This window comes from Podarcis filfolensis, assembly GCF_964270895.1.
Source record: "Podarcis filfolensis genome assembly, chromosome: 2".
Taxonomy (NCBI): domain Eukaryota; kingdom Metazoa; phylum Chordata; class Lepidosauria; order Squamata; family Lacertidae; genus Podarcis; species Podarcis filfolensis.
Window position 1 is genome coordinate 121,235,978 of NC_139605.1, and position 23,597 is coordinate 121,259,574.

Genomic DNA, 23,597 nt, shown 5'->3' on the forward strand with positions numbered 1-23,597 from the left:
TCGCTTCCCCGCTCCTCCACCTGCAGCTGCTGGGTGACCTTGGGCCAGTCACACTTCTTTGAAGTCTCTCAGCCTCACTCACCTCACAGAGTGTTTGTTGTGGGGAAGAAGGGAAAGGAGAATGTTAGCTGCTTTGAGACTCCTTAGGGTAGTGATAAAGCAGGATATAAAATCCAAACTCCTCCCCTTCTTCATAAATCTGGAGGGGGCCGTGTAGGCCATCTATTTATTTATTTATTAGATTTATTACCGGCCCTTCGCCATAAGCCCTAGGTCGGGTTACAACAATGGAACATAAAATTAGAAAAACAGGTTTATTTGTTTGTTTGTAAAAAAAATTATAGACTGCAGTTTCACTAAAAATATCAAAGTGGTTTACCATTATTTATACATAATAAAAACCATACATGGAGGGGGGGACACAGATCACCAACTAAGCATTATAGAAAGTTATTAACTTAATTGCCTGCTGACAAATTTTCAGGAATGTTTAATGGTCAATACAGAAAACACCTGATGAATTTCTATTGGAAGAACATTCCACAGGGCTAGGCTGGTGGCACTAAAACCTCAGTTTTGTGTTAATGTCAAATGAGCCTCACCAATTTGGAGGGCAACCAGCTATGGATGAGTTCAGTGACTGAGATGGATCTACAGGTTGGGATGGTCCCTATGGGACCCTGGACCTAAATTGTTCCAGGGTTTGTAAATTAATACAAGGATCTTGAACCCGTCCTGTTGGTAGATGTGACAATGATGTCAAATATTGTCAGCCGTTTGCCCCCTTCAGATAAAAGCATCACAATTCTAAGACAAGCAGAACCATTTCAAATGGGATAGAACAATATCTAGTCCAATGTTCTGCTTGAGCTAGGAAATCCATAATGGTTTGTCCTGCTGTATGGAAGGTTGCTGTTCAAGAAACTCAAGCCCCAACCTGCCTTTTGGTGGGGAAAATTGCTTTTCTGGTGTGCTTTTGTTTTGGATCCTGGTCTAAATCTGCAAGGCATGCTGGGAATTTTGCAGCACAGAGGTCAAAGTTCTGCCTTGGAGGGAATGTATTGTTCCAGTGAAGCATACAAATGTATTCAAGCTGTGTAATTCTGTGGAAGTCTGGAATTTTGAACAGTTTGCTGAAATTTGGAAGAGTTGGCAGAGACTAGATAAGTTTAGGCATTGCACAAAATGCCAGTAAACAAATATATTGTATCTAAAAGGCATCTCACAGGGGGAAGCTGTGCTGGCTTTAGGTAAACTGCACATCTTCCCATTTGAGTTTCCCTTTGGACACATTAGGATGGAAGTGCAAACAGAGCTCCTTGTAGACACATACACACATGTGCGCATGCGCACACACACACTAGAGCTGTGTACTGGATTCAGCCAAGTACCAAACCAAACCAGCCCTGTTCAGAGGGATTTGAGCATCAGCAAGTTGAGTTGAGACAGCCACGGATCACTGTAAGTTGGGTTGGATGGTCCAGAGCTATCCAGAGCTGTCAGGCCTCATCCCTGAAGTAGTACTCTGCAGGATAAATGCCTCTGAGTGGAGGAAACAATTACGCAGGGTTGCAAGAGAGGTCATTTGTGAAGGACTTTCCCCTAGACCCCACCCCTCCAGCTCTCTGTCAGTTTCTTCCCTTCTATTTGTATATTTAATAAGAATTTTTTTAAACAACAACAACTACCCTGAAATATTAGCCCTGCTGCAGAACTAATTCAGAACCAGGTGCAGGGTAGGTGATCCCCATGTTGGCCCACTGTGGGTCAGCCTGATTGGGGACCCCCAGATTGGTGGAGCTGTGCATCAGCATAGACAGACACATCTGTGAAGTTTTAATCTATGAAGCCACTATTAGAAAGCAATAGGCCATGCTGGCTTATCCAGAGTCATACTTTGATATCCTTTTAGCAAATGACTAATTTATACTCTCATCTCTGCACACTGCTGAAATGAGGTACACAAACACTGTAAAACACATCTGTGCCAAAGATTAAATTCCTATATGGTAGGGATAGCCACATGGTGTCCTTCAAATATTCCTGCACTCCAGCTCCCCTCAGCTCCAGCCAGCATGGCCAGTGGTGAGAATGATGGGAGCTAAGAGCTAACAACATCTGGAGGGCACCATGTTGGCTATTCCTGCTCTGTGGCATCACTTTTACTTTAAACAAACCACTACTACCAATACTTTATGGAGATGTGTGGGTCTTTGTGAGCAATGAAGCTTGCCTGTGGAAAAACAAGGAGATCATTGAAATTAGTAGCATGTCTTTCTTGGGTCTCAAAAGAATTAAATATGTTTCTTTTATGGGGCAGGAATTTCTTCAACAATCAATAATTAGTCTGCAGAACTAATGTTAAACTCACCATTCAGGGGACGGCATGATATTCTAGTTTCCCTTGGATGAGAGTACTGGAAACACAAATCGTTCTCATATCCATTTTTGTTTACACACATAAAAACAGTGCCTAGTGTAAGCAAATAAAAGCAATCAGCAAAAGCATTAATCCTGCATCAGATTCTCAAAGCACCAATCAGTAAACTCACAGCTCTAAACTTTCGGCTCTCTGCCTGTCTCCAAATTCAAAGTTGCCTCTGCTTTTTGCTGCCCATATTTTGAGTGGTGCCTCATTCCAAAGGTGGGGAAAGCAAGATCTTAGGGTTGCCATATTTCAAAAAGTAAAAACCAAAACACCCTGGTTGTTGAACTTTTTTAAAGAAGACCCCAAATTGTTGAGCTATTTTTCGATCCAGGACAAAGCAGCCACATTTCGGAAATTCCCCCCAGACGCCAATTCCGCCTTTGAAATCCACGTGATGTGTGGCAGCCCTAAGGATCCAACACTGTTTATTACATCCCTGATCGCTTACTAGTTTACTTGCTGCTCGGCCCATTTACGGTAATCAAGACAGCCAAATTATTAAGCACTTGGCAGTGCTGGTTGTCTCTTGCGGCTGTTATGCATGTCTGCAGGCAGTGCATGGCAGTAGATAAAAGCGTTTAACTTCAACACTGTAGTAGGTCCTGGCTTCAGATCACACCATGCTCATACTCTTGTCATGCGGTGTGTTGGACACATCACTATTTTCCAGCCATTCCATATCTGTAAAATGGGAAGCATAGCCTACTTTATAGAGTTGTCATGTGATTTATATGCCGAAGATTATTATTTTTTAAATGCATATAAGATGGTTCTGAATTGCAAGAACAGGAACACATGGAAAATCAGAGGCATTGCAAGGGTAAAGTGGAGTGGAATGAGGGGGCCTTAAAAATGTGTGCTCAAATTAGAAATATCCCTGATAATCCTGTCTTTCCTGTTCTTTAGCATGCATTTAACATGTGCACACAAAACATTGCATAGATTCACCTTTTCTTAAGTGTTCAAAGTGTTTCATGTACATTCTCTGTATTTCTCATAGTAGCCCTTTAAGGCAGACCAGTATTATTTTTTATCATTGTTAATTTATCAATCACCTTAAATATGACCACCTTCTATACAATAGTTTTCAGGCAGTGCACATTTAAAAAACAGCAAAAAAAAGTTAGATCCCCACAAAAAACACCCACATCTGATGCATTTAAAACAAAACTAAAACCCAGTCAAGTAGAACCACATGGCAAAGACTTTATCCAGCTGCGGAGGCCCATCAGAGCAAAAATACCTTCAGTTGTTTCTGGAAAGTTCAGGTAATGGATGTTGGTTGTATCTCAACAGGAAAGCTGTTCTATAGAACAAGGGCAGTTGCAGATGAGGGGGCTGAGGCTGAAAGGGGGGCTTGCCTCAGTCCCTGCTAGTGACTCAGAGATGGCAGAGATCTGAACAAGAAGCTTCCAGATTCTCAGCTTAGTCTTTTTTGCCACTCTCTGTGCTGTGCTGCATCTGGCGTTATCTGTTCTGGCACTATCCAGCAATGGTGAATATGCAGGAGTGCTTTGGGTTTTCTGTGAAGGGGGAGGCTGCATGGCTTCCCTGGAGCGGACTTCTGCAGCACCAGGTAGTGTGTGAAAATTAGCTGGCAGGGAAATATGCAACTTCTAGGGGCAATAATTGAATTCTTGCAATTAGAACTGAGGCAGACACACCACCAACTTTGAGCAGATCTCCTCCCTCTTTGAAGGAACCACTAATGTGTCTTTTCTTTTTAATTCCTATGGGATAGAGACATGATAGCAACAGCAGAGGGAAACTGACTCTTGGAGCATATCTCTAATACACACACTCCTTAAGAGTTTTTGATCGCTCACATGGAATATTCAGGTCAAATTCCTTTTCAGGAGAAGACAAGGCTGTTCCCCTACCTCTAGCAACTTTCCCGTTCTTTAGCTGATAACAGTCAGGTCTCTCAACAGAGAATTTGTGTTCTGACACAATGTTTTGAAAGATCCTGAGCCACAGCTCAAGAGTCGTCGGTTCAGTTATCGTGTTTAGCTTTCTGTGGTGGCTGAAACTGGCGGCAGTAACCCAAGCTCTGCAAGAATTTCCACATTTGATTCCACTGCCAAATGCTAAGATCCCAGGAGACCCTGTGTGTGCACAAATAGGTGTATGTGAATGAATGCAGGAGAGATGAGTATTGGCTGGTTCTCCTCCCCTGGGACATGTTAGCGTCTGTAACCATAGGAGTGGGGTTGCATTTCAAGCAGCGCTGACTGCATGCTTTCCAGTTTACTGATGCCCCAGGAGTCCTCTGTGATCTGACTTGGCTTCCCTCCCTGGCAGCAGAAGCAACATCTGGGTCAGTGACGCTTCCCCTTGCCCCCCTCGCCGCCTCTGCCTTTCACAAACTGCACTGCTCAGGGTCAAAATGAACTTTATCACATCTGTGGGGTGAGGTTACTGGTGGTGTAAAAACTGGAATTCAGAGGTAGTGGCACACACCCAGGTGCCAATCAAGGAGATGGATGTGCTGGTCTGTGCAAAGGAATGTGGTCCACCACGAGCCCTACTCTGGAGGAGCTCTGTTTTTATTGCAGTATTGTGTTAATTGGCTGAATAATGCCAGTATTTATGTATCTACAATGGTTTCTTGCAAAATAGTTTCCTGCTCCACTGTAGGTGTTAATACAAGTGTCCCAGCAATTTTCACCAATCTGCCCCTGTAAAAGATTAAAGCTGTGGCTAACATATATTAAAGCTCTAATAATCATTAACTTTAACTTTTGCATCTCATTGCCATTCAGCTCTCAGATTACAATTTTCTCTTTAAAATTTTACATAAGGTGTCTGATGAAATTGACCTGTGTCCATGAAAGTTTATGCTTTGTTAGTCTTTAAGGTGACGAAAGACTCCTTTATTGTTTTTGCTACAAGGGACTAACACAGGACTACTCCTCTCACAATCTGTCCAGCAGCTCCACAGAAAAGTTGTGGAACAGTTGGAAATGCCTGTACTTGACCTTGCTCTTGAGTTGTTGTTTTTTACCAGATGGCGGCGCTTCAGACTCTTTTGACCAGGGCTGGAGTAGGCTAACAAGAGGTTGGTCCAGGGCCCATGATTTTCATAATTTGGTGCTGGTTTTGATGATGCCAGTGGTAAAGGAAAACATGTTTTTTAAAATATCACACACACACATCCATTGCAGTAGAAAAGCTACTATATGCTGTGATTATTAAAATATGAGATGCATATACTTGTACAAAAAATTATTGAATTGTCCAACAAGACAATTTATGATTCGTAAGGTCTGTAGGAAAAAGTTGCCAACTGCTGGGCTAGTGAATTGAACGATGGCTCTTTAGCCTGTGTCTCCCCTCCCCATATTTTTCCAGCAGACTTTCTGCCATTACTATTTTGGAATGTTATTATGTACATTTATTCAATTAAATGTGCATGTGTCATCTCTCCCTTTTAAAATAAAAGCAGCATCAGTGGGAGGAGATTGTGGAGTGGGTTGATGACATCGCCACTGTTCCAGCCAATCCATGTGGCGCTGTGCTGGCTTCCACAACCAATGCTGGGAACTTCAGGAGATGGGACCTACATTCCTAATACGAGTAAAGATTAAACAGGCAGAGGTAGCTTCCTGTAAGTTTTTGATTCTGCGTTAAAATTCTATATGCCACAAAAGGGTGGCTAGTGCACTTACCGTACCAGCTTGACAGCTGAAATAATATATATTGGGGGGGGGGGGGATGCACCTTAAGTGAAAGGCACACAAAGCATCAGTGATGGGTTTGGCTGTTTAAAGTTAGGAATGCAAGTGTTAAGCAGTACATTAATGACCCAAAAAATTAGTTGACTAATTGGTATGGGCCCGTTTTAAATAAGCAAGGCTGCAAAGGTAGGGCCCTTTACTTTTTTGAGGCTGTCTTGCTTCTGCTATGTTTCTGCAACAGAAGAATGTAATTAAAAGATTAGATGGTTTTTTCTTTTCTTTGTTGTTAAATTGTAAGTTAGCAAATCTTTTGATATCTATTCCCCCCACCCACCCAAGAGTAGGTTTAGAATCACAGAATCATAGCTTCAGAAGGGACCATGAGGGTCATCTTGTCCAACCCCTGCAGTGCAGAGATCTTTCGCCCAGTGATACCTTTTGAGTTTTTTGTCATAGGCACATGGACTTAAAATTTAATTTGCATTATTAGCAAGTTAAAAAGAGCACACCTACAATAACTTGGGCTGCATACACACAATTCATTTAAACTATGTTTAAAGCATATCCCCCCAAATAAAGCACATTTCTTATAGTGTAATCCTGTGCATATTTACTCCGAAGTTATTCTTGTTGTGTTGCTTGTTTAGAAAATCAGACTGAGTCAACAAGCACTCCCACCCCCTGTTCAACTTGAAATCTACCTTTTGCCCACAGACCTAGAAAGCAGACTGCTGCCTCTAAGCTTCACCCCACCCCAAAAAATATGCAATGTGGTACTGCTCTGCCCTAGAAGGTCGTAGAAAAGGTTTGCTGCAATGAGTATATGTGAAGCACTTGAAACTACATACCTGCTTTTAGAATAATTATTATTAACCAGTTAATCGCTAAAAAGCAGATGATTAATCCACTAAAACAGAAAATATCTTTAATTAGTTGCTAGTCATGCTTAGAATGCCATTGCATGGAGAGAGTTCTACAATGCAAATTGTTTCTGTGACGTGGCTTCCACCCCCTGAGATGTGGCCACTGGATGTTTTCTGCCACTGCAGACCATCAGTTAGTGGGTGGTGCAAGGAAAAGCCACTATGTGCAAATGGGTGAGCTCTGTGGTCCAGTCTCCATGCAGTTGTATGGCTGCCACCATGCTGCTTCTATATGTTCACTGGACATTTGTTTGCATTACCTGCAATCCAGGGTTCTCTTCCCCTGTGTTTGCCAAAGACCCAAGGGGTGCCGTGGGTCTCCCCCCGCCATCACTTTGCCTCATTTTTGAGCTACTCATGGACAAGTTTGGAGCGTGCATGCCAATGGCGCTGGTTGCCAAGGTTCCCTGTTGGCATCTATCAAGTGCTGATTGTCCACCACCCCCCATCCCACCCCATCCCACCCTGCCCTCCCACCCCATCCTGGACCTTCAGCTGCAGCGGCTAAAGCAGCTTTTCCAACGCAAGCCCAATGAGGAGCCTGCCCCAGAGGAACCACAGGCCAATGGGGAGCTGGTCAGCCCCTCTGGAGGACCCATCTACTACATCTATGAGGAGGAGGAAGAGGATGAAGAGGAGGAGGAGCCTGAGCCACCACCTGAGCCAGAGAAACCAGTTAACGACAGACCTCACAAATTCAAGGATCATTACTTCAAAAAACCCAAGTTTTGCGACGTCTGTGCCCGCATGATTGTCCGTGAGTCCTACCTGAGGGGGTTGAACTGCAGGGGGAATGGTGGTGCTCAGAAGGTTGCCTCGTCCCTCTCTTGGCAGGGTGCTTGGGCCTTTGGCAATGGCATAACAGGCAGAAGTCTGACAAGCATGGCTTTTTCTCTCTCCGCACCTCTGTGGTTGCGGGGGGAGGAAGTTTCACTGCTGAATGTCCGTCTGTCATGTTAAAGACAAACATACGATGGGCAGTTATGCATTGCCAAACATTGTGCACCACACAAAAAGAACACTAATTTGCATATTTGATAAATATGCATAGATGCCAGTTTGGAAAGATTTACTATAAATAGAAATGCAATGCACCTTGTCGTAGTGGCGAGCGCTGCAAACTCCTGATGGGCGGCTTCAAGGCTTCAGCTTGTCAGTCCAAGAGGACACCTAGAGGACTGGCATCCAAATGATAAACTGCCCCCTATAAATCAGGACACATGGCCACCCTAGGCACACGAGTCCTGTGTGTAAAATGGCAGCAACCATAATGGGTAAAGGAGAGGGAGTGAAGGGGGATGGGGAAGGCTTCAGGGAGATGGTGAGTCATGAAGATGAAGAGAAGGTACAGGTGGGAGAAGGTATGGATTGTGTTGCTAAATCAGGCTTCCAAAAACTCAGCCCTCCAGATGTTTTGAGACTACAATTCCCATCATCCCTGACCACTGGTCCTGCTAGCTAGAGATAATGGGAGCTGTAGGCCAAAAACATCTGGAGGGCTAAGTTTGAGGAAGCCTGGGCTAAATGCTGGATATGATGGTGGCTCACATATATATAACTAGCAGCCTTATACCCAACATTGCTTGGGAATTCTAAGAAACCCCCAAACCAGTACAGTTTTGAAAGCAGTGTTAAAATAGTGCCATTGTGAAAGTTTCAGTCCACCGACTTGGTCCAATTTGGCTACCTTATCTTAAGCAGTTGGGACGCGGGTGGCGCTGTGGGTTAAACCACAGAGCCTAGGGCTTGCTGATCAGAAGGTCGGCAGTTTGAATCCCCATGACGGGGTGAGCTCCCATTGCTCGGCCCCTGCTCCTGCCAACCTAGCAGTTCGAAAGCACGTCAAAGTGCAAGTAGATAAATAGGTACCGCTCCAGCAGGAAGGTCAACGGCTTTTCCGTGCACTGCTCTGGTTTGCCAGAAGCGGCTTAGTTATGCTGGCCACATGACCTGGAAAAGCTGTCTGCATACAAACGTCGGCTCCCTTGGCCAGTAAAGCGAGATGAGCGCCGCAACCCCAGAGTCGTTCACGACTGGACTTAACTGTCAGGGGTCCTTTACCTTTATCTTTATCTTAAGCAGTGCATAGTGAATGGATGAACAAACTTTCCAAAATATATAGTTGATACACACACAAGCATTCCCCCCCCCCAAAAAAAATGTCACTGAGTCAGAGATGAGTTTTCATCATTCAAGGTGGCCATTTTAAAGTTGAGAAGGTAAAGCCCACATCTCTCTTTCCTATTATGCTGTAGTGAGTACATAGTGCCTGGAGCCGCTTCAAGGGAACTGTAATGTAACAGGGAGGGAGGGAATGAAGTTAATAGTCATAGCTCCTTCCCAATTTTGAAAGAACTGGGGGTTGGGGAATTTGCAACATGATCCATCTGTCATCTTCCCCCTTCATATCATGACATGCATACCTATGACTGGAAAGGGAATGAATAATGCAGCTCTCTCTTATGAGGTGAGGACTTGTGATATTCACATGAGATGCGAAAGGGTTTGCTCATTGATAATTTCTTCCAGCACAATTGGTGTCCCGTATGACACCAATCAGCCTGTTGGCCAGTTGCCAGAAAAAGGATTTGAAGTCAGCCCCCACCCACAAATTCAGTTGATGTTTCACTGATATGTCCTTCCTTTCTGGACTTTTCTGGTCCTTTCAAAAGTGGTATCTAGCTGGCTTCCTTTATAAAGGAAAGCCACTCTGCACCTGCTCAGAGGCAGTTATAATTTCCAGTATTTTGAAAGCAGACACTGGCAATCTTGAGACCAATGCAAGTGCTGAAGAAAACACTGGTTTTAAATGCAGCCCCTCCCCCTCCCTCCAAAAATATCATGTACACAGATGGGTAAGACAGATAAGGAGGGAATGTGTCAAAGCCAAGCTGCAAGAAATGATCCACGGGTACCAGAGCCAGAAAGGAATAGCTGCTTAGGCAAGGTCTTAGACCAGTCAGGAGCCCTTTTTATAGGCCCAGTAGCCAGCTTGGGGGGGGCAGGGCCAGTCCAGAGCCTGAGGCTACTTCACGGGCAAGAAAATGGTCCAAGCTGCAGTTCTCACCACATGGGGCAGTTGCACACAGAACTGAAGATTTCTGCCCTGACAGCTCTTGATACAGTGTGATTCAAAGTGCCAAAAGGGTACACACTCAGGGAGTGTTGAAGTTTCCCCGCTCATCCACACATACCCACCCACAAGCTGGGCTCTCAACTGAAGTGAGACCAATTGGTGGAAATGGTACCTTCCATCTTGTCTTACATGTGATTGGACAGGCCCATGTTAAAGGACATGAGCATGCTGCGGACACCTCGAGTTTAGTCCAGGGATGAGGAAAACATTTTGCCCTTCAGATGTTGCTGGACTCCACCTCCCATCAGCCCCAGGCAACATGGCCAAAGTGTGGCCAGGGACAATGGTAGTTATAGTCCAGTGACACTGGGAGGACCTCAGGTTCCCAATTCATGATTTAGTCTGCAGGAGTTGCAGGGGTGGGGGGCACGGTTGGCAGGGGGTTGGCTCTTACAGCCCAAATTGCCCCCAACAGATTGGTTTTTTTTCTACTGTAGTCAATAACAAATACGGCCTGCGTTGCAAGAACTGCAAAACCCACATCCACCACAGCTGCCAACACTATGTGGAGTTCCAGCGCTGCTTTGGCAAGATTGTAAGTATTCCCTGCCTGGCCCCATTGCCCAAGTTCCAGCTTCCTGCCACTTAACATGATATTATGCCATGTGCCTTAGGCTTGGGCCGCCAAGTTCAGAGGTTGCTTTGGCCACCATAAGCTGGAGGGTGGGAAATGTTTTGGCATGGAGATAAAATCTTCCCCAAAGAGACATGCTAATCTGAGAACTGAGAAATTTCTCTGATTGCTTTAATAGGGAACATAACAGAATTTGTATGCTCAAAATACTTTTGTGTTCCTGGGCAGTTTAGGGCTTACAGCTTGTGTAAATTGAGCTAAAACAGGAAGAATTTGTGTCTGTGTGCTGTCATTAGAAGCATGGATCTGGTATAGTGTTGAGTTTGATGACATTTTTTTAAAAAAAAAACAATTACAAGGACAGAGGATATTGCAATAATTGCTTTTGAAAATGTAGAAAAACCATTTTATATTGATGTGGAACCATCAGCATCTTAGCGGTATTATAGAAGTGTATTTTTTTAATCCATGAGATAGATTCTTGTTCCTCTAGGGTGGGAGTTGTATTCGTTCTTCTGTTGGTATATATCTGAAAAGCAATTTTAAAAAGTTAAGAAAAAGAAAACTGCATTGAATCAAGCTGTTCATAATATTTACTTCAGGGATGTAGTCCAACAATACCTGGAGGGCCCCAGGTTGGGCCAACTGTTTTAGGCCAACTGTTTTGCCCCTTCCACAGTAGTCCCCAAAGAATCACCAGAGGCTTTTTCTGCAACCCGTGATAATATTTCCAAAAATTGTTGTTTCTGCCTTTCTGCCTGACCTTATTTTAAGCTAGGGTAGAGATGCTCTCTGAGGATAAGCTGGTCTATTGGCAGCGTATTTAGGAAAGAGTTGCCCTTCTTCCTTAGTTTTGGATGAGGCTGGGTTCTCCCTTTCACTTGTGCGTCACACTCTTCTTTTGCCCTGCAGCCCCCGGGTTTCCGTCGTGCTTACAGCTCTCCATTATACGGTGCCGAACAACTTTCTGGTGGTAAGTAACCTGCTGCAAGCCTCTACCCATTCCAAAGGTGGGCTTCCATTGCCACAAACAGCAGCCTAATTTTGTTGCTGTTGCTTTTCACTCCACAGCAAACCGAAGTGACCCTGTGTTTGAGACGCTGCGGACAGGTGTTGTCATGGCAAACAAGGAGCGCAAGAAAGGGCAGGATGACAAAAAGAACGTAAGGGAGATGGTGTGGGGAAACAATCATGACACAGAAGGGTATCATATCATCGTCTCGTAACCATAGCAGCCATGGCAAGTGCCCTCCAGATAGGAGTGGTGGAATCAGGACTAAATTAGCTCTTAATTAAAGGGTTAATGGCTTTACAATAAAATAATTAAAGGGTTAATGGGGCTTGCAGTATTTCAGACCTCTTCCTCACCCCACTCCCCTTCCTTGTTGCTATACATTTAACTTATCCACCCCGCCGGAAGGCTGCAGCCCTCTTTCTCAAGCATTCTGCCAGGAGTCTGCTAAAAATATCAGCTGTGCAGCTTAGCTCTCCCTTTCCAACCATAACCTTGAGGAAGAGTTTATCAGATCCCACAGTGTAGACATTTTCTTGTCCACATCTGCTACTGCTTTTGTGGGGCAGATAAATGTGCAATGCTGTAAAGCGAGACCATGGGTAAGAGAGCTACAATAGGGGGAGGAGGAGTGGTGCCCATACACCGCTGTTGCCAGTAGCAGCCAATAGCAATAGTAATATGTTTTACAAGTAAATTTATGAAATATGCAAAATATCTTATAATGCTAACATCTAACACATAATACACAATAAAAATCTTAAATATAATATTTAATGCATGATTTTGTTTACATTAAAAACATAGTACAAAATGCAGCAGACATGTCAACATTTAATTATGCATGTGCAAATATAAATTACCGGTACATCATTCCTACTGCATTAATTAATGTAAAGTATAGCTCTGTTCTTGGACAATAGACGGGGTATGTAAATCTGACTTCTTCAGCTCTTTAGCAGGGAAGATGATACTTAACCATTTTTCCCAGCCTTGGAAGACTTAAGGATATAGCAGCTTGAGGTTGGCTGCGAGCTGGCAACCCTGTCTCCCCAGATCCTTCTCTGGAGACCTATATAAACCACCCACAAACTGAGGTTCTTTCCTTATCCTCTTCATGCGCCTATGCACATTATCTTGGAAATATCTGCCAGAAACTCCTGAGGCCTTGCCTAGTTTCATGTAACCCAGAATTCCCTGCTGTGTGCCCCAACCCTGAGTCTTCTGCAGCCTCAGTTAGTGAGGATGCTTCATTCCAGTCAACTGCAACAAAGCTGATGCCTTCTGATACATTTCCCGTCCTGCTTTCTAGCCATTGGCTGCTATGATGGAGGAGGAAACAGAGGCCCCTAAAAACGAGGGTGGCCAACCTGAGGCAGGTAAGTGCCAGACCTTGGAAAAAACCGCTCTTCAAAGACTCTGCAGTCCAAAAGCTTATTTGTTAGATCTAGAACTCAGATAGACCAATTCTAGAAGAGACCAGATGAACAATAATAAAAAGGGGTCGTGGAAATTTATCACCATAAATGAAACCTAGCCACGCTGTATCATACAGTACAGTGGTACCTCGGGTTACATACGCTTCAGGTTACATACGCTTCAGGTTACAGACTCCGCTAACCCAGAAATAGTGCTTCAGGTTAAGAACTTTGCTTCAGGATGAGAACAGAAATCATGCTCCGGCGGCGCAGCGGCAGCAGGAGGCCCCATTAGCTAAAGTGGTGCTTCAGGTTAAGAACAGTTTCAGGTTAAGTACAGCCCTCCGGAACGAATTAAGTACTTAACCCGAGGTACCACTGTACATACAAATGTGGACATACAGAGCCATATAGGACTCCAGGGCCTAGGTGTCTAATGAAACACCTTCTTCCATATACAGTGGTACCTCGGGTTACAGATGCTTCAGGTTACATACAGTTCAGGTTGCAGACTCCACTAACCCAGAAATAGTACCTTGGATTAAGAACTTTGCTTCAGGATGAGAACAGAAATCGAGTGGCGGCAGCGGGAGGCCCCATTAGCTAAAGTGGTGCTTCAGATTAAGAACAGTTTCAGGTTAAGAACGCACCTCCGGAACGAATTAAGTACTTAACCTGAGACATATTTTATTGCATTACGTACAATATGATCAAGCAAGGAACCTATTGATTTAATCACTATTGGCAAATTGGCCTGGTCAATCCGAAGCCTACTATATCAAATATCTTCTGGACGACAAGTCCAATGATATCACAGCAGCCATGGCAAAGTTTCTTTCAGTAGTCATACGAATCAAAGATCAACATACCCATGACTAAACAAATAACACTTCAGTCTCCCTTCCCTGGGGCGTTGTCTGTATGAGTCTGTATTTTATTCTGTATCTATGTTACAGGCCATAAGATTAATAATAATATACCGTATTTTTCCATCTATAAGATGCCCCCATGTATAAGACGTCCCCTATTTTGGGGGACTCAGATTTAAGAAAATGGGGGGAGAGATATATCTCTGTGTAAGACACCCCCTAATTTTTGACATTATTTTTTAGGAAAAAAACATAGTCTTATACATGGAAAAATACGGTATATGTGTCTGAACAAGATCTGGTGGGGATGCTATTGATGATGCCACATTTGTTTGGAAATTTGGTATGCAATACCCCTGGCGGGGTGCTGCGTGTAGAGAGGGAATTCCTGCAACGCTTTTTTGATGTGTCTAGATTCAGCCATAATCTATAATATTATATTATAGATTAAATAGTTTGGCGTATTGAGAATCTTGGATTTGATTTTAAGAGCAGCATCCCACACTCAAGTTTCCAAGCCTCTATGTGTGCAAAAATAAGCTTGAAAATATATGGTCTGAGATATAGAAACAACATAGGAAGCTGCCTTATATCGAGCTGGTCCATTGCTCCATCTAATTTAGTATTGTCTGCATTGACTGGGCCCTGGAAAGTCTAAAGCTTTAGAAAGTCTGAAACTTTACAGAATTTCAGACAGTATACATTCCCAGTTCCATATGGATATGTTGGGGACTTTTTGCATCCTCCCCTTCACCATACCAGACAGAGTCTTCTTGGGATTTCTGAAGAGTTGGACTTCAGTGCCTTCCTTTAGTGCCACTTGCCATGACTACCTGTAGAATGAATGACGCAAAATTAACAAATGTGTGCCAGTTTGCTTTACATAATTTATGTAGATGGAGATATCCAGCTAATCTTGGTGCAGAAGTTGGGTTAACTTCCTGCATAATTTTAATCATTTTAGTTAGCCCTTGCTGTTGTTTACCTAATATATGTTCACTTCAAATGTTGGTGAACTCATCTTTAACAAGTCTTAGGTTCCAAGGGAATGACATATTGAGTATTTGGGACAATATTGCCTAGTGATTATTATGGAGGGTGGCATTCTTCCAAACCCTTTTGGAACTTGTGCCAGGTTTTATTTCCTGGGCCTTCTGACACTGCCATAAACACTGGGATAAGCTGGATTCTCTTTGCAGGTCAGCCAAGGGCACTCTTAGAGTAGGAAAACACTGACAGACATCTTTAGGGGTAGAATGCACAAAATTTCAAACAAGGCTATAAATGGACAGTTTGTTCATTTGTCATCCTGATGAATTGGAAGACTGGGCACATGGGTAGGTGGGTGGGTATATGCAGTCGCGGAGAGCAGGTGGGGCGCTCAGCGCTGGCAGGGGGACAGCCGCGATGGCACCCCACTGGGATCGTTCTGCCGGGGGCTGTGCGCTCCCCCCCCCGTACTCCTCTTCCTCCGCCAGTGGGTGTATGTTTGCATGAGGCTCCAGAGAAAGTGGGTGCTGTCTGTGTCTTCCTCGAGGCAATGCTAACAGGAACAGGTGTCCTGCAGAGACAGCTCTCTCTCTCTCTCTCTCTCTCTCTCTCTCTCTCTCTCTCTCTCTCTCTCTCTCCTTCCCTCCCTCCCTCCCTCCCTCCCTTAAGGATGGGGCAAAAAAATTGAATCAGTTCACATGTAAATACAAACTCCAAGATAATTTGAGAACCAAAGTACAGCCAAACTTTGAAATCTACAGTCCTTCAAATTTACAATGCAGTTCTCTAGCCAAGTAATGAGTAAAACAACAACAACATATATTTGGGTAAAGTGCAAAAAATGCATATACAGTGGTACCTCGGGTTACGTACTTAATTCGTTCCGTAGGTCCGTTCTTAACCTGAAGTACCACTTTAACTAATGGGGCCTCCCGCTGCCGCTGTGCCGCCAGAGCACGATTTCTCATCCTGAAGCAAAGTTCTTAACCCAAGGTACTATTTCTGGGTTATAACCTGAAGCGTATGTAACCTGAAGTGTCTGTAACCCGAGGTACCACTGTATTAGAGAAGATAACATTCAAAATGCATTATATTATGTCTGTTAGAAGAAATTCACACTAAAATGAATTACTTTTCAGAATAAATAAATTGCAATTAACGTAGAAATATAGAAAACTGAAGACTGGAAAAATGACAAAGTGAGAGAAACCAGAATTGACCCAGCAGCCCACCCCTAATGGAGGGCCACCATTTCCCTCTCCTTACTAGCCCAGGAGTGGGTCGACTGGTGCTGCTGCCTTCTGGCACTGAAGGAAGAACAGGAAAGGAAAGAAGAAGAAGCAGGACCTAATGTTCTGCTTCTTCTCCTTTGACTGAATGGCTGTTGCAGTTATGGCAGTCGGCTGCACCTGTCAAGGGCGGGTGCGGGATGTTTTGACACTGTGGGCAAAGCGCCCTGCTGCTGTCTCCCTGACGCTTCCTGCCCCTGCCGCCACTCCTGCACTGCCACTGCAACAGCATCCTTGCTCCTGGCTGTGGCCATATTGGAGTGAGGCGGCTCTGCAACCTGAGGCAAATTGCTTCACCTCTTCTCATGGAGGCGCCGACCTTGGCACCTGCAATACTAGTGAGAGTTGCTGTCTTCCTTGTACTGGTCTCTAGTAGAGAGGAGGGAGGGAGGGAGAGAGAGAGAGAAAGAGAGAGAACATGAAAAGGCAAGCAGGGGTGAATAAAATGCACTGCTGCAATCTTGTACGTAAGGGCAATAAACATAGTAAAAGCAACAACGGTGATTTGGAGAGATTCACTATATAGATTCCTCATTTTTTAGGCCCTGAAAACTCAACCAGGAGAGAGTGTAGTGATGCCTGGGGAATGGACAAATTTGAGTTTCACTCTTCTTTTATCTCCCTCTCTCCCTACTTATGCCCCTATCTGAATGCTGGGTTTTCTCTTTTTGTGTCCAGGAAATCCAGAAGCACAGAAGGCTGAGAAGAATGCCCCTGATGATAAGGTACCTGACTCTGCCTGCCCCTTTTCCCCCTTTGGGAGGTGGGGGTGTAATGTGTGCCCTCCCTGAAGTGAGATGCCAGCAGCACTGAGATGATGCACGTCCACACCCACCCACAAGCCGCCTCCTCCACAGCCAGGAATCCCCTGGTTTATCTTCTCCCACCTTCTGATATCTGCTGTTACTGCATTGCCTTTTCCTGATTTTCCTGTGGTTTTTATTTATTGTTGCAAATTGTCCTGGAGGCTTTTTAACTGAAGGCTGCTATGGAAATACTTTTAAAAAATGGACAGGGACAGAGTATATAGCACTGTGAGGAGGCCAGTTTACATGGCTGCCTGGGGCTGGTTCTTCCTGCTTGCAAGGGTCTGCTTGAACTCTCTGGGGCAGTTATTGTGCACCACTGAAGATCTGGCAGTTGGGGTTGTGGCTCTGTGTCCTACTTCACAGGACACATTCCTTTATTTTGAATGACTGCCAGTGGAGAGTCGTCTCTTGGAAGGTGTCCTCTGTTTGAGGGCTGTCCAAGTCTCATTTCAAGATAAAGAACCATAAAACTAAAGAATAGAAACACTGAAGTTGCCCATCAACCGTTCGGGGCACCTGGTGAGCAGACTGAGCAGGCGCACAAATCACTTTTGGTCTTCCCCACTACGATGAGATGTATTGTATTGCTCTTTATAGTCACTATTTCTAAATTTGCATTTATGCACACTGAAGTCAGGTGGTGCAAAAATCACTCTTTGTGCAATGCACAACTGTCCAGCTTATCTGGCCAAGGTGGATTTTGGGAAGTGTTTGTATAGGCCATTCCTTTTGAATCTTGAAGAGACCTTGGGTTTGATTCTCTCCTAAACTCCATTGCTTAAGTCTTGATGGGCTCCTTTTCTTCCCTTGGACAGAATAAGAAGCAGCAACCTGGGTTCCAGCAGTCTCACTACTTCATTGCACTCTATCGCTTCAAAGCTTTGGAGAAGGATGACCTGGATTTTCAGTAAGTGGTTTGGAATTTGTATGTGTTGGTCAGAGTTTACCAAGCTCAGATGATCTTGAATTCACTTTCTTGCAGAGGCAAGTCCCAGCATGGAAATGTTTGGGTTGTATTTCTCATAGCCTTAGCCAACCTGATGCCAACAGAATCTAGATCTTATAGGTTACTCCTGGCTGTCACCTATAAACCATTTCACTTGCAGATAGGTAGCCGTGTTGGTCTGCCATAGTCAAAACTATTTCACTTGGCGCAGGATGTGGCTGCTTGCTTGCTTGCTTGCTCATGGAAGCCAGACAGTCAAAACATGCTATGCTGATTCTGTACCAGTTGGGCAGTTCCAGGCCCAATGCATATTATTGGGTTTGACTTTAAAAGCCCTAACCTAAATGGCTTGGAGGAGCCAGGTTATTTGAAGGACCTGCCTGTAGACATATTTGTTTACCTTTATATCCTGCCTTTCTCCCAAGGAGACCACAAGTTATCTTCACAACTGCCATGTGACACAGGTTAGGCCTGAGAAGTAGGGATTAGCCCAAGGTCACACAGTGAGCTTCATGGCTGAGTGGGGGTTTGAACCCAGTGCTTCAAGACTGGTGTTGGAGGCCACACTCATTGAAACTTCCTTTAAATTCAGTCAGACTAGCAGCTACTATGCAGAGGGCTTTCCCTGAGGTGGCTCCTTCCCTTGTGGAAGTTCCTCTCAAGGGCTGTAGCTTTGGCCCGCCTCGGTTTCAGTATTTAAAAGGACTTTGAAAGTGCACCTCTTCTACAATGTCTTTTAACTGATGGGATTTTTGGCCATGCTGCTGTTGCACTGATGCTTCATTGCTTTGGTTCTGGAAATGGTTTTTATACTGGCAGAATTATATTTTAATGTATTGTTGGGGATGTATTTTTTAAAAGGTTGAAAGGTAAATTATAATGTTATTGTGTTCTGCCACCCTGGGTTCTTTTGGGAGGAAGGACAGAGTAGAAATTTAATAAAACAAACAAACAAACAAACAAAATATTTGTAGTTTGTTCACTGACTTGGGTGGCATTGGTCAAGAAAGGTGGCTTATAAATGTTGAAATTTAACAAACTATACAAAAATTTAAAAACCATATCAAAAACAGTATTCTCTCTCTCTCTCTCTCTCTCTCTCTCTCTCTCTCTCACACACACACACACACACACACACACACTTACTTGTATGTAAAACCAATTTCAAATCTAAAATTAAGGATTCCCCAAAACCTGTGACTTCCCTCCACCCCCTCCCCTGGTTCCTTAATTTTCCTTTCCAAATGCATATCATTATTATTATATTTTAAAAAATCATCTAATTTCTCCTATAGTATCTCTAAGATTACAAGTGTTCTTAAAATCCTGCCATTGTGTTAACAATACTTTTTAATATATACATTAAACATTTCCCAATCTTTTCCAAAATTCTTATCGTCTTGGTCTCTGAGCTCATATTTCCATTTCTGACACTGAAAATAATATTTGTGCTGGGGAACAACAGTAATGGGTAAGTTTGCTTTTCCCAGTTGACTGAGCAGTAATTTTATAGCTAGTGGTTTGGTGGTGATGACACTGGAATAATAAAATGTAAACTCAGTTTCCCCTCAGTAATACACTGTTGCCATTCTGGGGAAAACATCTGAAAGCTCACAGCTGAAAGGGGGAAAGTAAAGCTCTTCAACTCAGTAAACACACATTGATTCTTGAGGGTGGGATGCAAATGTAATGAACACAGTTAGAACTGAGGAGCTGAGCCAAAAGATCCATTGTCAGGTTTTCCTTCACACTGAAGGATTTCCTTAAAAAAAATGTATTATTACACTTATATGCCACTTTTTCTCCAAAGAGCTCAAGGTGAGATACTTGGTTCTTCCTCAAGCACCCTCTAATCCTGACTGAATGACAGTATTCCACATGGGAAGGCGAATGCTGGGATTTGACTTGACAGCTTGACAGCCATCTTAGAACAGCTTCTCATGGGGTGTGAAATATACTCGGAGTCGAGAGTGGATTTCATGCTCTTTATTCAGCTCATAGTGGTGAGGAGGAATGGAAGTTCCCTCACAATATCTGCTTTATATACATTATTTACACAATGGGCTACACGTGATTGGCTAATTCCGGGATTCTCCTGTAGGCCAATCAGGTTGTGGATTCACTTCCACCTGGAGCTGGATTGGGTGGCTCCTGCGGACCAATCATATGGCTGCATTGTTCTAGGACCAATCAGACTGCTGCATTCTGAATCCTATTGTTTTAGGACCAATCAGACTGCTGCATTTTGGATCCTATTCAACTCAGTACATAACAGGGTGCTATGAAAATACGGCATCACATGTGCAGATTTGGGCAAAAATAGGGAGGAGAGCAGAGCCCCACCCAAAACATATCCCAGCTGGTGCCTTCACACTAAGGCCACCTACTGGGTCTTGTGGTGATGTGTGGTGCAGAAGAATAAATATGGCAGTTGCTAGGCAACTACCCATGCTCACTGATGACTTCTTTGCTTTGCTGAGTGGTGGTATCAATAAAAGGGGAGGTTTGTTTGGGCCGGTCTCAGTCAAGTACCTAGGTTGGGGGACGGATAAACCTGTCCAAGACTCCAGAATTTCTGTGGGCAAATTGGAACGTATGGTTTACCATCATTTGTGGCGATATTTTAACTTCGCTCTCATTCTCTTTCAGCCCAGGGGACAAAATTGCCATTGTTGACGACTCCAATGAAGAATGGTGGCGGGTAAGAAAAGGGAGCTCACTGCCTTGAGGCGATGTGCCATGGGGGGGGGGGCAGGGAAGATACATAACAAGCAGAAGATAACTGTGTTTCTGCTTCAGGGTCAAATCTGGTCATTTGAGGGGAAAGTGTTTGATCTCCTAGAAACGATGTAAAAAAGAAAAAAGAAAAAAGAACTTTAATAAGTGGTGGGGCCCCAAACATTATTTGGGGCTTGTCTCAGTTGTGGTTTCAGAACTATCCCCCTTGATGTTGACTTGCAAGTTCCCTTGACATCTGAGTTATGGGCTTCTATCTACCGCTTCAGGGCTAGTCAGGGCATGTTCACATGGTAAATGTAAACTGGTTTAACTATGGATGTTGCCAGGGGCTCCCAAACCCTGGAACTTTTGTGCTGGGCCCTGTACCTCCTGCCCCTTTCACCACTGCTGCTTTAAATGTTTAAATACATTTGAACTGTCCTAATTAGTGGCAAGCAGAAGAATGTGGCTTTCTGGTGGTTTGACTTCTTTACACCTTAACCCCATGTGCGGCACTCTTCTAGGGCAAGAAGATTGGAGAGATTGGTGATAAAATTGGATACTTCCCACCAAACTTTATTATCCGGGTACGTGCAGGAGAACGGGTACACAAAGTGATGCGGTCCTTTGTGGGCAACAAAGAGATTGGGCAGATCACACTAAAAAAGGATCAGGTAAGTAACTTGGAGGCAACTCTTATCCTTTCACAATTAACACCCTATCTCCCTGCTGCCTGCCACTCTTACAGTAGGGATGGATAAATCAATCTGAGTCAGTTTCACATATGGTCATTCATAAGTTCATTCTATGCATTTCTACATTAAAAACAACAACAAATACATGGGAATTTACATTATTTAATGTCAAATACGCATTTTTATATTCATTTTGTACATTTCCTGAGTCAAGAACCTTACTGCAAAATTCAGAGAAGTGTTGACAACCAAAGGATAATTGGGCTCCAACCTGCATATCCATCTGGGAATTGCAAATCATGGATGGTTACCTTTAAAAAATGCAGTCCAAATGAAATTCTTGAGTGTTCCTAACTGACTGTGGCATAATTTCGGATTAAATGTTGTGGAGCAGGCAGGAAAATAGTGGCTCAATCATCTGACCTGTAGAGGCCATTCTGAAGTTTCATAACCCATCCATCCAAAAACAAATATTTCCCATGCTGTCTTAAAACCCATGCATGGCTACAGAATAGTTTTTTGGGGGTCTTTTGACCACTGGTATCAGAACCTTCACCCTGGCAGCCACTTAATAGCAAAAACACTGCTAACAGTCAGTAGCTTATCTTACCCTTCTCTCCATGCTCTCCATCTGAAAGAGCCTCATCCATCCTTGTTTCTCTTTCTCATTATTAGCCCCATAAACCAGATCCAGAAACAGGAAATAACCCTACCAGCCCTTACACACTTTTGTTTCCAGAATTCCTAGGCCATTTCACACCAGATGCTCAAAACAGTTTTGCATTTTCCAGCTCTGTACACTGAACGGAAAAAACAAATCTCTTCTCTGCCCGTTTCTGTCTCTCCACATCCTCGCCCCCGTGACCTATGTTAGAATCATTCAGACATGACAAATAGACTGAAATGAGTCCTTAAGTGTCTCTTGTGACACCTTTCCCAGTGTTGAATATTCTCTTCCATGAGATCCAATTTCTTAGGCACTTACTGTAACACTATAGGCACTTAACACGACACTCATCAGTTACAACATTAGAAATGCATTATAAAAATGTGACACCAGAGGACGCTGTAGAGCAGTGAGCCTTCAACGATGGAAAACTGCATTGTGAGTTACATAACATTATTGTTAATAACGCTTTTGTAGATCCAGCCCAAGTGTCTCCTAGGGCCAAACTGAAGATGACTTTGATTTTTATTATTTGTTTTGTCAATTTATATACCGCTTAATTACAATAGTCTCTAAACACTGTACAAGAAAGCTTAACAAACGCAATAGAGGTAACATGAAATTTAAAACCAACTGTACAATCAGAAGTTGTTTAAGATGCCTACTGAAATCAAAAGGTCCTCATGAGGCACTGGAAGTTCAACAGGTAGTTTTCAACTTCATGTTACCTGTATTGTATTTGTTAAGCTTTATTGCCTATCTAATCTCATCCACAAAATTGGGTCCACAAGACTGAACACATGGACCCTGGTATTTACAAGCTGTGCATCCGAGCCATAGGGGACCACTAACAGTGACTTTTCTGGAGATCTGAGGGAGTCAGGCATTTCTTTTTTATATATATAATAATATTTTATTAAGTTTAACAATAGAAAGATACATAAAACACACAGAAAAGTAATAAACAACAATACAATCTTTCACAAAAAAAGAAAAAAACAATCAGAAACACCACAAATAACATAAATAACCTAAAACAAACACAAATCACTCTTTTCTAATTATTCATCTTTAGTTAACTTATTTTCCTGACTTCCTCACACCTCCCTTTTTTGTATCCCTCTTTAACAATTAGCTCAGCAAATTCATATCGTACTACTTTGTCCTTAAATGTTTACCTCCCAAATTTATAATTTCCAATTTTTATCCCTTGTTACTAGAACTTCTTCTTTTTATTTCAATATCATCCACATTCATACATTTTACAGTACTTCTGTAAATAAGTTTTAAATTTCCTCCAATCTTCTTCCACCAACTCTTCTCCCTGGTCTCGGATTCTGCCAGTCATCTCGGCCATTTCCATATAGTCAATTACTTGCATCTGCCATTCTTCCAAGGTGGGTAGATCTTGCGTCTTCCAATGTTTCGCAATAAGTATTCTTGCTG

The 23,597-nt window shown here is 43.4% G+C and overlaps 1 protein-coding gene across 2 annotated transcripts in view; it reads left to right on the forward strand.

The window, feature by feature from the left end:
- The window catches only part of STAC3 (SH3 and cysteine rich domain 3), a 33,551-nt gene that overhangs the window by 4,738 nt on the left and 5,216 nt on the right, over positions 1–23,597 (forward strand). The window contains exons 3-11 of one of the 2 annotated variants that reach the window (XM_083599800.1): positions 7,524–7,785; positions 10,602–10,699; positions 11,651–11,711; positions 11,810–11,901; positions 13,063–13,129; positions 16,995–17,041; positions 17,941–18,032; positions 20,721–20,772; positions 21,314–21,463. In XM_083599800.1, coding sequence (XP_083455926.1) covers positions 7,524–7,785; positions 10,602–10,699; positions 11,651–11,711; positions 11,810–11,901; positions 13,063–13,129; positions 16,995–17,041; positions 17,941–18,032; positions 20,721–20,772; positions 21,314–21,463 — 921 coding nt within the window. The remainder of the gene's footprint in view (positions 1–7,523; positions 7,786–10,601; positions 10,700–11,650; positions 11,712–11,809; positions 11,902–13,062; positions 13,130–16,994; positions 17,042–17,940; positions 18,033–20,720; positions 20,773–21,313; positions 21,464–23,597) is intronic. The other variant, XM_083599801.1, reaches the window with a different exon arrangement.